Consider the following 14,316-nt stretch of genomic DNA (forward strand, 5'->3'; position numbering starts at 1 on the left):
TCCTATTCATTATCAACCATTTAAATTATCCGTACAAATAATATATATCAGATCGGTTAATATTAGTAAAAATATTTTCAGGAAATACAATTTTACACCCTTCCAGTACTTGCTATCCTCACCACAAGGATGACTATGTACACGATGCGCACGGCTTGTCACGATTTAAACACGCTGCAACCGGTTTTCAAAAATTATCAGGTGGTTGCTGACACATGTTTATCGCTCGGCAAACTGTTTGTGACTGGTAATCTACGGGGCATAACTTGAATATTGTCTTTTTAAAGAGGTAGCAGATACCATAATGCAACAGTTCGACTATTTGCTGTGCAAAATATACCGTAGCTTCTCATTTAACTCGTCAAGTCAGCTTATTTGGCTTAATTGTTTGACACGCCTCCTCGAGCAGCTAGGGGGTAATTAAGCCAAGTTAATTAGTTTATTACCCCCTAGCTGTACGATGAGGCGTGTCATTCACTTTTAAGCAGATTGCACTTACCGAATGTGAACTGGGATTACTATCCCTATGGAACGTCATCTAGGGGTTGGAATCTTTCAGATCCCGTTAAATAACCAGACTCACTAAAATTTTTTGATTATTTATTTATGAAAAAAAAAAAAAAAAAAAAAACAGTGCCCCAAGACATTAGTTTTAAATCGCACACGGACATTACTGTACATTAGTCTACACATAAGAAAAATCATCTTTGCATGTGGCGATGTCCTTATTCTGTTCACAGCAGCGTTTGGTGCAAATAGGTTCAAAACTGAGAAACAACTGCCCTATTTTGTACGGAAACATTAAATTAAAGTATTTGTATAAAACTGGTCAAATAAAACACACCGGGTTAGACATAAAAAAATGCAACCTCCTCATCCACCACAGCAACTGCATCCTCTGTGCTAGTATTGTCCTTTTCAGGCTGCTCGCACATGTACTTCGTTCCTGGGTTTTCCTCTTCTTCTTGCTGCTCAACAAGTGGCTCCACCTTTCTGTGGAAACACCCAGTATACTTTTAAAAGTAGCATTATGATAGGGAATGTCTTGACAAGTATGAAACGAAATTAACAGAACGCCCTCAAAACATGTTTGATAGGTCGGGCATTTTCAAGTAATGTGAATCGAGTTAAAAAATCTATGTTATATGAGACGCATAAAGAATATGATCATGAGGAGATCTGTCTCCCCAACGTACCTTTCTGTACTGTTTTGTAATTTGAATTTTATATTAAAGACTTCAATGTACTGTTAATATCCAATACTTAAAGAGCTTAAACAAATACCTTCCCGCATGATAACGCATCCACGGAATTAATATAAACCAGGGTATAAAACCTAACAACCCAAGGAGTCCGAGAAGTCCTAGCGTTGGCGGAATGGTGTCAGTTATACTGGCGATTCCAGAATGTTGACGTTGTGAATTGCCTTGGTTATTGGAAATGGCTGGAACAATAGGATATTCCAAAATTAACAAATTAAATTGATTTAATCGTTTGGTTATATTGAATACATTGCATTTATGATATTTTTTTTGTTTGCAATATACACCTAGACCCACGAAATAACAAATCGGCAGAAATATCGATACGTTAACATAAAGTAAATCCAAACACAATGAACGACCTAGATGTTGTTTAACAAGCCTTTATCGAAAGAAAGCCAGAGTACCCGCTTCACATTTGGTTCCATTAAAACTGGTTGGACACGAGCAACTGTAATGTCCAATTTTGTCCACACACGTCCCCCCATTCTGGCAGGGATTGCTGATACACTCGTTGATGTCTGAAATGAGATGCGTTAGTTTTCACTAATGGAAACTTAGCCAGTACATTCAAATGTGACGATATTTTTTCCTTGAGAATCAAAATGAAAAAAAAATCAGTTGCATGAGCTTCATACCTCGTACATGTAGATCCTATATAGATATTTCCCAGTTCTCAACCTATTATTATGAAGCTGTGAAATTGAACATCTTTACTGCTATCTAACTTTTATAATCCTCTTCATTTTGCAAATCAAGGGCTCTTTCGACATCTTAATTTCATATTGATCACTTTAAAAAAATAAAGTGACCTGATTCAATCCGCCTAAGCAGTCCACTTTAAAAACTTTTCTGAACACAGCTTTATTTCTCTTAACCTTACCCGTTTCACAGTTGGCTCCTGTAAATCCAGTTGGGCACAAGCAATTGTAGTGTCCAATTTTGTCCACACACGTTCCCCCATTCTGGCAGGGATTGCTGATACACTCATTGATGTCTGAAATGAAATACCTTAGTTATCTGTAATGGGAACTTAGCCACTGCGTTTCCAAAAGTGATTAATTTTTGGAATTAAATATGAAATTAAAACAATATTGTATTACTACAGTTCAAGGGCTATATGCACTAATTACATGCATAATCATGCTTTCTATTCTGCTTACCCTCTGTGCACCTTCGACGTGTTTCAAACCGTCTCACTCCTCTAATTAATGAAGTCGATTGGACAAACCTTAATTAATGTTAACCTTACCCGTTTCACAGTTGGTTCCCGTAAACCCAGTTGGACACGAACAGTTGTAGTGTCCATCTGTATTCATACACGTGCCCGCGTTCACACAGGGGTTGCTGGCACACTCATCAATGTCTGGAATGTGATTGACAAGATTTTCACATATGGCAATTAACGGATAGGTGTCTTACGGATGCTAAGAGGGTTGGGACTGTGGGTGGCAAGACCAAGATAAACCGACATGTTGCATAACAGTAAACGACTTATTTCAACAGTTTTTTGTTTCATATCTTTACTTTATTACGTAATAGATATGTAAGGAGATATAACACTTAACAGGTTTTCTCAGCCTGATGATTATACCCTAAACACTAAAACTCCACTACAAATGCACATGTGCAGACAAAAGTGGCATGTTAGCCCACTTAAGCATCAACAGAAATGTTTCTCAAATTCCAGATATGTATCTAATTAACAAAGATATCCCAATTTGCAAAATTGCCATTTCAACGACACCCGATAATCAATAAAGTAATAAATCGACAGTATACCTATTTCGCAGTTGGTTCCCATTAAACCAGTTGGACATGAACAGTTGTAGTGTCCGGGTTTGTCCAAACACGTACCCCCGTTTTCACAGGGATTGCTGGCACATTCATTGATGTCTGGAATGCGATTAATAGGCCTTAAAGCATGCTCGAGAGAACTAATACAATTTGATTATAATGTTTTGTGTCAATTTCGTGTCAAATACATGTCATGATGGACATTTAAAGACGTTAAGCGGCCTGAGATTCAAAATCGTTAGTGTACCTATTTCACAGTGTGTTCCATTAAAACCGGTTGGACACGAGCAATCGTAGTATCCCGTTTTGTCCACACACGTCCCTCCATTCTGGCAGGGATTGCTGATACACTCGTTGACGTCTGTAATGAGATATGCAATGTACAGGTATCACTAATGGAAATTCGACCATACCGTTTTTTATGTGAAATCAAACACAATTGCACAAGTCTCAAATGCATTTTACAATGAATTAGTATGTCGTTGTTATACTTAAAGTCTTTTGTACTAAAAAACACATCACATGGATCACTATTTTACTTTATAATTAATCAAGCTTTCTTTTCAGCTCTTTTCTTTATTTCTTTGTTATTTAGTGACGTGCTTCAATCCGTCTTACCAGTCCAATTCGAAAACCTGTCTGAATGCAGCTTCACTTTTGTTAACCTTACCCGTTTCACAGATGGCTCCCGTAAACCCAGCTGGACACGAACAGTTGTAGTGGCCATCTGTATTCATACACGTGCCCGCGTTCACACAGGGGTTGCTGACACACTCATCAATGTCTGGAATGTGATTGGCAAGGTTTTCACATACAGCAGGTTAGGGATAGGAGCATTAATGTGTCAAAAATTCTTTTATCTACCCAGTTTAAATTGAACTAAAGAAATGTCTAAGCACAGTTATGCTTACATCTACCCTACCTTTTTCACAGTCGGTTCCATTAAAACCGATTGGACACAAGCAATTGTAGTGTCCAGTTTTGTCCACACACGTTCCCCCATTCTGGCAGGGATTGCTGATACACTCGTTGACGTCTGAAATAAAAGCAATTCAGTAAGAAATCAACATAAGCAATTATGTTCGGGTGACTTGGGGTCTCATAACGGTGAATTATACATGGTTTGCCTGTTGAGGTGACGTAGAAGCAGCTGAATTTGAGATTTTCTTTAAAACACACCTTTTACTGGAAATACCAACATTGCATTTTTCATAATACCAGCAAATATTGATAGAATGGATCGTGTTTAATTCTTTATAAATAAAACAAATATATGATATTTCGAGCATCTACTGGCGCAATTCTAGATATCCTGGAAGTTCTGGGAGATGGTCGGAATATTTTCGATAGCTACACAATTATATTGATAATGTGAACTGCTCAGGCCGAGTTTTGATGTAACTGGTTATATATATATATATATATCAATACCTGTTTCACATCTTGTACCGGTAGTTCCAACAGCACAGGTGCACTCAAACCTATTGTACAAGTTATTACATTTTCCCCCATTCTGACACGGGTTGCTTACACATTCATCATTATCTGAAAATTGCACAGTATTATCTATTAAAAATGTCCAGCTTCCCAATCTCCCTACACGTGCGAGTAAAGACAAACTATAGGCAAGAACACTTAATTGATAATAATAAACGTTAACATGAAAGAAAATCTTATCTAAATCAATTTACCAAAAATATATTTTAATACGTAAGCATCTTATTGTTGTATTGTGCCTTCGTATTTTGCTGAAGAGCAATTTTCTTTGGTAATCAAATTAAAAGCCATTGCGGTTCAATTCGCTTGGTTCAATGTTAACAAAATTAGGCATTCTGATAAACCGTGATTTTACGGGGGAAAAGAAGTTTATTATATAACAATATTTACCATTTGCCCTTAATGAAATGCATTTTGATGGACTGGATCGTCTGGCCAAGTCGACTGCTTCACAGCACAAAATGCTTTCGCCAGTCTGGTCGCTAGAGGGCGTCCACGTCACATTAAGGTACTTGACCGCCGCTCTACCAAGGTCGTCTGGTGCCATAGAGCTTTTCAGCAAGCCAGCAGGAGAGACCAGATTGATACTGGTTATGCTGATAAAGTGTATTTTTACACTTATATTAAAAAGATTCCAGATTACATGAGCAAGATTACGATTAATACAATATTCTTTTTAGTTGGTCACTTTATCAGTAGGAAAAACATTCCTCGAAAAATAGGCAAACTCTTTTTACCTTTTAAGTAATTAATTTCGTTCTGAATGGCTGCCTAGCGCAGCACAATACAGAAGACATTATCACTTATTTGAGGGGGTTACATCTCTTTTAAGGTCTGAATTGGAGATGATAATAACTTCGCGGGATTTGTATAGACACAGCAAATTTCAAACGCGTAAAGTATACCTTTACTTCCCTTTGTAGGGTAATATATGCTTAAATCCGTTATATGATATGTTAGAGAAATTTGCTTACGGGGCAGAAATATGCTTGGTCTCGGCATATACTTTTCCACTGAAAGTCTCAGTCTGAGCGATAGAAACGGTTTCATTGGAGTCAACTCCGCACTGCAGAATTGACGGAACATCAGAACAGTTGCCAAGGTCAGGGGTGGTGATAAGAAACTAGAAAAAAAGACCAACATTGTCCTACTATCAAAACATTGTATCTTAAGTTCTGTTCACTAACACTGCTTCGTTTACGACAGGTTTTAATGGGTCATGCAAAAAAAAAAAAAAACAAAATAATAATACAGAGTGTTTTGTTCTAATTGATTGCTTCTCGAGCAAAGCAAACCCCAAAACACTTTTCTTTATTTATCTCGGTCAATTTGAAGGATCTTGAAGCGTCTGGCATATTAAGAAACAAAATTGCAGTCCAAAGCAAGCGTTACCTGTAAGGGTATGGAGCTCAGTCTGTCTACAGACGTTTTGTTGACACATCCCTGTTCAATCGTCGTCTTCGGAAAGTCCTCGACAGTCAACGCCACAGCATACCAACCTCCGTCTCTGTACCCGTTCTCTGTGGACACCATGGGAATTGTGAGGGTACATGTCTCCTAGAAAATTAAAAAATAAAGAGACGAAGAAACTTACAACTAGGAGATCCACTGATCACCCGTTTCGTGACGTCAGACATTCTATTACCGGTCCCGTTGTTGTGAACAAGAGTTTACAGTGTGACAAAATTCGAATCGCATGATTTCAGATTATACGTGATAGACGTACCTCATCTAAAGTGGCGTTCGGTAACGAATGACAAACGCTGGCGCACTCGTCTGTGCCATTCGCCCAGCGACAGCGGACTGCGTCCCCGTCTGGATCTTGCACAGGGATCTGGAGCTGAAATTCGCAGCCGAACATGGCCCTGAAAGTGATGAAATGATGTACATGCGTATAAATATGCTGTATTTTAATAATAGGTCCTTTTTTGCTTTGAATCGAGGTTTTAACATCGACACCCCCTCCCTCCCCTAAAAATTTTTTAAAACATTTCCAAGTACATGTGAGAGGCGAATTTAAATTTTAATTTAAAAAAATTAATTTTAAATCGATTTGAACATCAATTTTGCATCCTCTAATTAAATTACGTTTAGAAGTATTACAGTTTATTTTTACAGTTGAATTGATGACCACCAAGAAGAATGCCCCTAGCTTCAAATTTTGTCACTGAATATTTGGTTGGTAATTTGCAATTGAACAAGTTCTTTAAGAAGCTAAGGCTAACATTCAAAGTAATATACTCAGCGTGTTCGTTGGATAAGCGTGCAAAAATTGCGCAAAATCCGGTGACTTTATTTTTGGTTCTGCTGTCAACTTACCTGTAAATGGCTTTACTTGCAGTTACAGGGCTGTTGTTCGGATGGTCGGTGTCACTTCTGTTGCCGAGGTCAAGTACGGTTTGGAGTCGCCAACTCCCGCCGGAACCATAGTCTAAACTGCGCCATGCGCCACCGGTGAATCTAATTGAAATTAAAAAAAAAATGAAAAAAGAATGTACAGAATCCCGGACCTCTTTTTATTGGCCTACCATTCCTGCCACACGGACACTTCAAGCTGAGAGCTGTTCTTATAAACTACATATTATATGGGCCAATTTGGTTTATCTTACAAAACTATCAGAATTTTTGAAAATATTACTGGAATGTGGGACTTATTACATCATCATTTTACTTCTCCTGTATGGGATATCATCACTGCAAATTTTATATATCAGGTATATGCACGTCCACGATACTGGGTAACAATTAACAGGGGGTTATCATCTTTGAACGTCTGTTAAAATATTCCTATGCGTCGGATTACTATGGGGGTGATTTCATGTCAGAGGGGTGCGTTTGTTTTATTATAAGAGACAATTTTATGTTTCCAAACAATGTTGTATATTTTAAACTTTTTTAATTCTTAGCTGAAATTTATACTAACACAGCGCTGAAATCTGGAACACAGACATACCAGTCCGTATATTATGGAAAACAATCTCAATTAAGTATTGTCAGTTTTTTTTTATCATATCAGGGATCATTTAGGGCACACACACACTAGAGAAAAACACAAAAACGTCGCAAATTTTGATGGGTGACGAAAACGGGTTGCTGTGCGTTACTTTCGTGTCCGTTTTCAACTTCAGTACAAAGTATTATCTCCCATACACTTGAACTATACAATCTGTTCATATTTTGGATTTAAATATCTGAAATACAGTCTGCTTTTCATAAAACAACAATGTGTAAGGAAATCCTGTCATCTGAGGATGTTATCACAGATGTTACGACCTAATCCTGTTTCGTGTCCTCCAGACTCGCACGACAACGAAACCACAGCTAGCGTGTAGTTTTATTTTTCCATTCAGATTCGACCCAGGGACTTAGCGTAAAGAGTAGAGATTTCCATTTATGACGTAATGGCCCAGTCACATGAATATTAAATGATACTATTTAAAATTAGTTATATCCGGTTTTCACTTTTTGGCGTGTATACGAAAAACGACTTTATGTCATTGTTGTTTAACCGCCGATTCAGGATCGCAGGGAGCTTTCACAACTCTATGAAGTACAGTGTAAAATTTATTCTTCCCTGATAATTTTTATACGTGTTTAACGTTACATTTTCCAAACTTAATGAATACAAAGCAAAATACGATGTACGAGTATTATAAACGGAGAGCGTGCAAACAAGAGACGATTTCATGTCGTCCCTGTTTAACCGTCAATTTAGGTTCGCAGCGTGCTTTCCCAACTCTGTAAAGTTAAGTGTACTCTTGCCTAATAATTTTTGTGTTTATAATGTTACATTTTCCAAAAGCTATGAATACAAAATAAAAAACGATGCATGTTCTAAGGGGAAAGCGTGCTAGTTGAGGAGATGAGAGGTAATATAAAAATTTGAGAGCTGCGGCACCGTTACTGGTTCGGCAACTGGTTCTCATTTCCCACTTTCTGAAACCGTTGCTTTCATGCGTTAGCACAGTCAGCATATATCAGAACCGTCAATAGGAGTGCTAACACATTAACTTTCGTGCTATTGCATGATATACAGACGACTTCTATGAAGAAACAATACTTATAAATCCCGTCATCTCTTCGAGCTCATTTCTCGCAATGACTATATTATATTATATTATATTATATTATATTATATTATATTATATTATATTATATTATATTATATTTGCACGTGTCACTGATAAAAAACCAAATCTATCTATCTATCTATCCATCTATCATTAAATATCCTGGACGTAATTAGTACATCTCGTGGTACCTGCAAATTACCTACCCCACCACGTACTCTCCCTGGTCAGGAAATGTGTAGGAAAAAGTATCAGCCCCTTGCTCCCAGTTTTCATCTACACTAATGTCAGTGACAACGTATTGATGGGTGGCTAAATTCAGAGCGGATCCACAGCCGGACAAACAGCTCCAATGGCCATTGCTAGACATCCCCAGTAGACCAATATTTGTTTCATTACACCCTGCGCCACAAGGACCATGTCCCAGTGTCCAGGCAGCCTGCCATTGAAAGTTAACCTGGACACAAAATGAGGAAGGATGGAATGTCATGAAAAAAAGTAAGATATTTTTGTGCGAAATGTACATTTTCCAATGTAACTTACACGTATGGTCTTTTTATTTTTACTTACAAATGTTTTAATAAATAAAATGATATGTACGTGTAAAAATAAAAATAAAACGAATCAATAATATTGAATAGCAATAAGTAAAAAATAAGGTCAAGGTATATATGAACGAAGAAAATCGGAATGAACTAATAATCAAAAAGGAAGAACTATCAAATACATTTGATAATTGATCATATAAGGCCACTTTCTTTCAACGCTGTCTGGATAACACTTGTCTAGTTGTTTTCTCCGTAGCAATAAGTCCAAACAGTGCGAATGTAGGCCTACATGTAAATGTATATCATGACCAAATTTAAAAAAATGCATTAACTGTTTTCGTATGAATGGTCAGTCACTGTAAATTGATTGTGATCAACCGTATATTGCTGAGCTATCTAAATTGAAGCTTGTTGCTTGTTGATTGTAGTACTCATGCAGCTATGGTGTTTTAAAATCCAAAAAGGAAATGAATATGGTTATTTCTTTATTCTCATATAAAGAATGCTTTGGTAAAATGTATACTTTTACTGATTTATTGCGGTATTTGTGTATAAGTTTTATGTTTTCTTAGCATCTATAACTTGGTCATATTTTGGGATTTTTTTCTAGCGGTTTTGTCAATTATTGGATTACACGGATTTTTGTACAGAGAGACTCCATAGAACATTCTTTTATTCAGCATGGATAAAATACATTATACCATTTTAATTTAATGATTAAGTTTTTAATTTAGTTTTTTGATATCCCTCCAATCTCCTCCCAGCCACACACACACACACACACACACACACACACACACGATAAAGGAATTGGCATAGGCCTACCCTTTTTTCTGAAGTGTCTTACCGTGTTGTATTCAGTTAGGGACGGCTTCCAACTTATTGTTGATCCACAAAAATGGCTTCCTTAAAATATATGTTTAAAAGTTAGTGTTTTTGTAAATAAATTAGTATTTGATTTTACTTTACCACCTGCAATGTAACGGATTCATATAATAATAATAATAATAATAATAGAAATGTTACATCAGGTTGCGAAAGACTTTCCTTCTGAATCAAGTAGTTTAAAGTCTTTTAGGAGGCCCCATGACATGAAGATATTCAACACGTTACAAATTAAGTGATAGTTCTTAGGGTTTCCACTTCCGCAAATTTCCCAATTCTTTCCAGGTATTCTTGTTAATTTTTATAAAATTTGTTTCACTTAGAAAAGATAGAAACGGAGAGTACCAGAAAAGTCCTGATTATGCCATCTTTAAAGACTTGTCACAGAATATTCAGATTTAAAAAAAATGACATGAACTCGAGGTATTTTTGGTGATCTCTTTGCACCAATATTTCTGTTTTACGAACCATATGGCATCCCACAATAGAACGATAAGTAAATGTTTGTTAACAGTTACATCTGTAGTATTTCTACATAACTAATACACAGTTACAGACTTACACTGTACCTACCCTGTACCGACTCCAACAAGCACACACATATAGCTATCAATCCCAAATGTTTTACACTCATCACAGGACGGTCCACTTGAATAAAACCACTGGCTTTTTAGTAACAAAGACTACACCTGACGATAGTCAGTAGTGTGAAAACGTATCGCCAAGAGAAAAGTGCGTCTCGAAAAAAAAAAAAAAAAAATACACGTAGTCACAACACAAGCGTGCGCTTAATGTACCATTTAAAAATAAAATAAACTTTCTTTAAATCACCTGTATTGCTTGTATCGTTTAAGTAATCTGAGCAGGTGCGTGATATATTGTTTTCTGTTTATGTTACCCTCCACCACATTTCACAGCCTAGCTAAATACATATTTTGGGGGGTTATTTGATATTCAACTTTGCAAGAGTCAAAATAATACTCAAAATAATACTTTCTAATCGAGGTACGGGAATTCTATTTACCTTACCTCCTTGGCTATTTAAATTCACAAAAGTGGTACATATCCCTAGAATAGCCGATTATATCTTTTATTTTATTATTAACCGCACGCAGACAGTAGGGCGTTGCGTTATATCTCGTTGTAAATCCTGGCTTGTGCTCTAATTTTTTTGACAGGTCGGATTCAAAAATGTATTGTATTTTTGTACTTTCTAGTGGTGTAAGGTGCAGTCAAACACTTAACTTACACACGTATATACCTCAACAACAGCTCAATATTAAGATCTTAAGCTGTTTACTCAGATAATATGGCTCTGTAAACTTTTAACGAGATACAGCTATGAAACATCGAGGGTATCGACATATTAATCAATGATTTTTACAAAATAAGATCGCGCACAGAACGATCAAGCATCGCCGAAGACGCTATGGTCGCTGCAAAGTTTTGAGCATGTTCAAAACAATGGCACAAAAGAACGCAGTAGAAGTTGGTCGCTGCAAGGCCGCCCAATTAACAGAAAGGACGCAAGAACATCGCTCTGGATGCAGAATGAATGCTCCAGGATCAACAAGTGAACAGCACGTAAAATATCATTTAGTTTACTCTCGAAAGGGGTCATGTCATGGTATTTTTCACCAGAGGAAATATGAGGGTAACTGTCACTAATGGTCTCATACCAGTCTCCAATTGTTATTATTATTTTTTTCTAAAATTTTTGAACCGATCCATTTTCGGAGGTCGTTAAAGAAAATTTTTTACAAGATGCAGATCTTGACGCATTTTTTGCAGTGATGTGTTACATTTTCTCTCGATGTGTTACATTTTCTCTCGATCTCTAAAGCACTACTTTATCAAATAAATAAATAAATAAATAAATAAATAAAAATTAGTTGAAAGTGGATTCAATTTTTTACTATAAATTTGGTAAATTTTAAGCAAGATTAAATCTTTCTCCTCAAACAAACTGTCAGTTAAAAACATAGACTAAATCATACTTTATATTTTACTTCAAAGAAAATACAAATATTCTCAGAGATATGGCTTATGACTTAATCATTTTTGATCAAAATGAATTACAATTTTTTTTCAGTCTTAAAGTTAAAATCAGCTTTCAACTTCAAATTGTTCCAGGAACGGACCCACAGTGTACATACATATAAGATATGTACATGTCATATCTACCCATGTGCATATCTAACCAATCTGTGAAACAGTTCTACATAATGCACTTCTGCATCTTTTGCAGGAGCTTCAGCATCACTTCCAAACAGAGAGTTAAGTTTCAGCTTTCATTGCAAATCTACAAATTCAATTAAATCAATATACTCTGTCTCACGTAACTTTCGACCAGAAAACTGCATTTCTTTCTGGGATGGCTCTTTCAAGTGAGATCGGTGATCCAAGCAATTTTCATTTCAACAAAAATCCATGTATGAGTTTTTTTAAAAGGCTTAAACTGACCCAAAAAAGTTCGCTTGATCTCATCAAATAAATAATTAGGCTATAGGCCCTAGCATTGGCAAAACAACGGGAAATTAATACGAATTCTGTAAAAAATGCACGCAGTTCTTTATATCAGGCAAAAAAATACTACTAAACTAGAGCACACCAAAGATCATCAATAAACGATACTGACTGGTATCATAAGAAGATAAATTGCTGTTTCTCCTCCCCCATCAAACGCTATTTCTACTTAAATGTTGGACCACAAATTTGTTGAGAATGCGCTAGTTGTGCTGCTACGCAATCACAACCGACCACAAGCGGATAATATCATCTCTAGATCAAGAGTGTTTGGATGATGAGGAGAAGCGATTTTAGCCCCTTTCATATCGAGAGGTTTATTTTACAACTGGATCGGTTCTTGTGGAGAGGTAATTGCGTTTTTTGTGTTCGATTGTCATCTTGAATGGTTTAACCAATGCCAAAAGTGGACATATAAACCACACTTAACGACTTTAGAATAACTACTGTACAGTTGACTACAGTCTACCAAAATGTAAAAAAAAAAAAAATAGATTGAACTTGTTTCAACGAATTTGATAAGACTCATATATAAACTATGCTTTCTGTTTGATAATGACTGAAAAAAAAGTATTGAGAATATTTATAAAGGCTAGGACAGAGTATTTTGCCACCGGTTTTTATTGAGATAAATCTGCAAAGGGTGGAGGAGAAAATTCTCTCCATCCTGATTGTATACTGTTTTTACACCACCTTGAAGTTCATGTTACGAATTCAGAACTTTTGATTGATAGCTTTGCACGTACTTGAAACTTCGACTTCCATCACAGGTCACCCATTGACGTAATCCCAGTTGTGTCATCGAGGCCGTTTTTCTCCTCCGTGACCCGACAGAACTACATGTTAAATGGAGAAGTCTGCGGTGATTAATTTCTTCAGCTATGTAGAATTGATTGATGGCTTGTATACCTATTTACTTAACGAAAGCCTTTTCAGCCGAACAGAGAGAAGTTTTCCCAGATGTATAATAATCAATAGTAAGATTAATCTCCAGTCATTTTTAAACCTTTACTGTGTGTGTGTAAGATTGCATGGTCCTTGTGTCTTTGCTTGGAGATTTAGGTATTTTTCTCACATATTTCTTGCGTGTTCTCGAAGTAGGAAAAAGGTGGCATTAATAAATTGTACACTGCACTGCCACTTGTTCGAAGTTGTTAGCTTGCTTCGTGAAAACAAAATCCATTGAAAATAGGTTAATGCAATAACACATAAGGCACTCTTTATGCATATAAAGCATTTGATCAGCGCATAGTTCAAAAGTTTGTGTATTTTTATTCATACATGTAAAGATTCACTTTTTTGCAACCTAATAAATGCAACTCTTCAAATGTAAATTGCAGAGAGACGCGCAGTTCTTAAAATGCTATGCAACAAAAAGATATCTTTTGTCTGAACCTCTGTTTGGCTTGTGTTTCATTAATCATTCTAATTTTTATAACAATTAATCCACACATCTCAGTTGAATATAGGTTTAAGTGGAAAATGGTTTCACAGCAAAATATATTTGCTTGTACTGTAACGCATTTGCTATTATTTCTAAAAAGAATAATGTTCCCATTGTCTCCCATTGTCTTTTTCTGGGATGCGTTTCTGTTTAAAAGGAATTATTGATTAACAAACAATAATTCATGATTTGTTATATGACACAACAGTCAGACAACTTTGAGCCATTGTGTTTATTTACAACTCTTTCCAGGTACAACTTTTACCACGACCCTGGGGATTTGAAAT

At 36.3% G+C, this 14,316-nt stretch overlaps 1 protein-coding gene across 2 annotated transcripts; it reads right to left on the bottom strand.

The window, feature by feature from the left end:
- Positions 1-606: 606 nt before the first annotated feature.
- On the bottom strand, positions 607-10,783 carry LOC106161908 (uncharacterized). 2 transcript variants are annotated; one of them, XM_087008654.1, is made up of 18 exons: positions 10,633-10,781; positions 10,022-10,080; positions 8,833-9,083; positions 6,876-7,016; positions 6,283-6,421; positions 5,949-6,113; positions 5,531-5,679; positions 4,947-5,152; positions 4,491-4,604; positions 3,982-4,095; positions 3,730-3,843; positions 3,307-3,420; positions 3,045-3,158; positions 2,515-2,628; positions 2,146-2,259; positions 1,670-1,783; positions 1,285-1,444; positions 608-993 (listed from the first exon to the last, which is right to left on the bottom strand). In XM_087008654.1, exons 1-18 carry the CDS (start codon positions 10,691-10,693, stop codon positions 849-851), a joined length of 2,388 nt encoding a protein of 795 aa, XP_086864780.1. In that variant the 5' UTR covers positions 10,694-10,781; the 3' UTR covers positions 608-848. The 2 variants fall into 2 exon arrangements, with proteins under 2 accessions (XP_086864781.1, XP_086864780.1); XM_087008655.1 differs by lacking the exons at positions 3,045-3,158; positions 3,307-3,420; positions 3,730-3,843 and having other exon boundaries at positions 607-993; positions 10,633-10,783.
- Between the last annotated feature and the right edge of the window lie 3,533 nt (positions 10,784-14,316).

This window comes from Lingula anatina, chromosome 3 (assembly GCF_051362555.1).
Source record: "Lingula anatina isolate TDL-2025a chromosome 3, LinAna3.0, whole genome shotgun sequence".
In the NCBI taxonomy this organism is placed as follows: Eukaryota; Metazoa; Brachiopoda; class Lingulata; order Lingulida; family Lingulidae; genus Lingula; species Lingula anatina.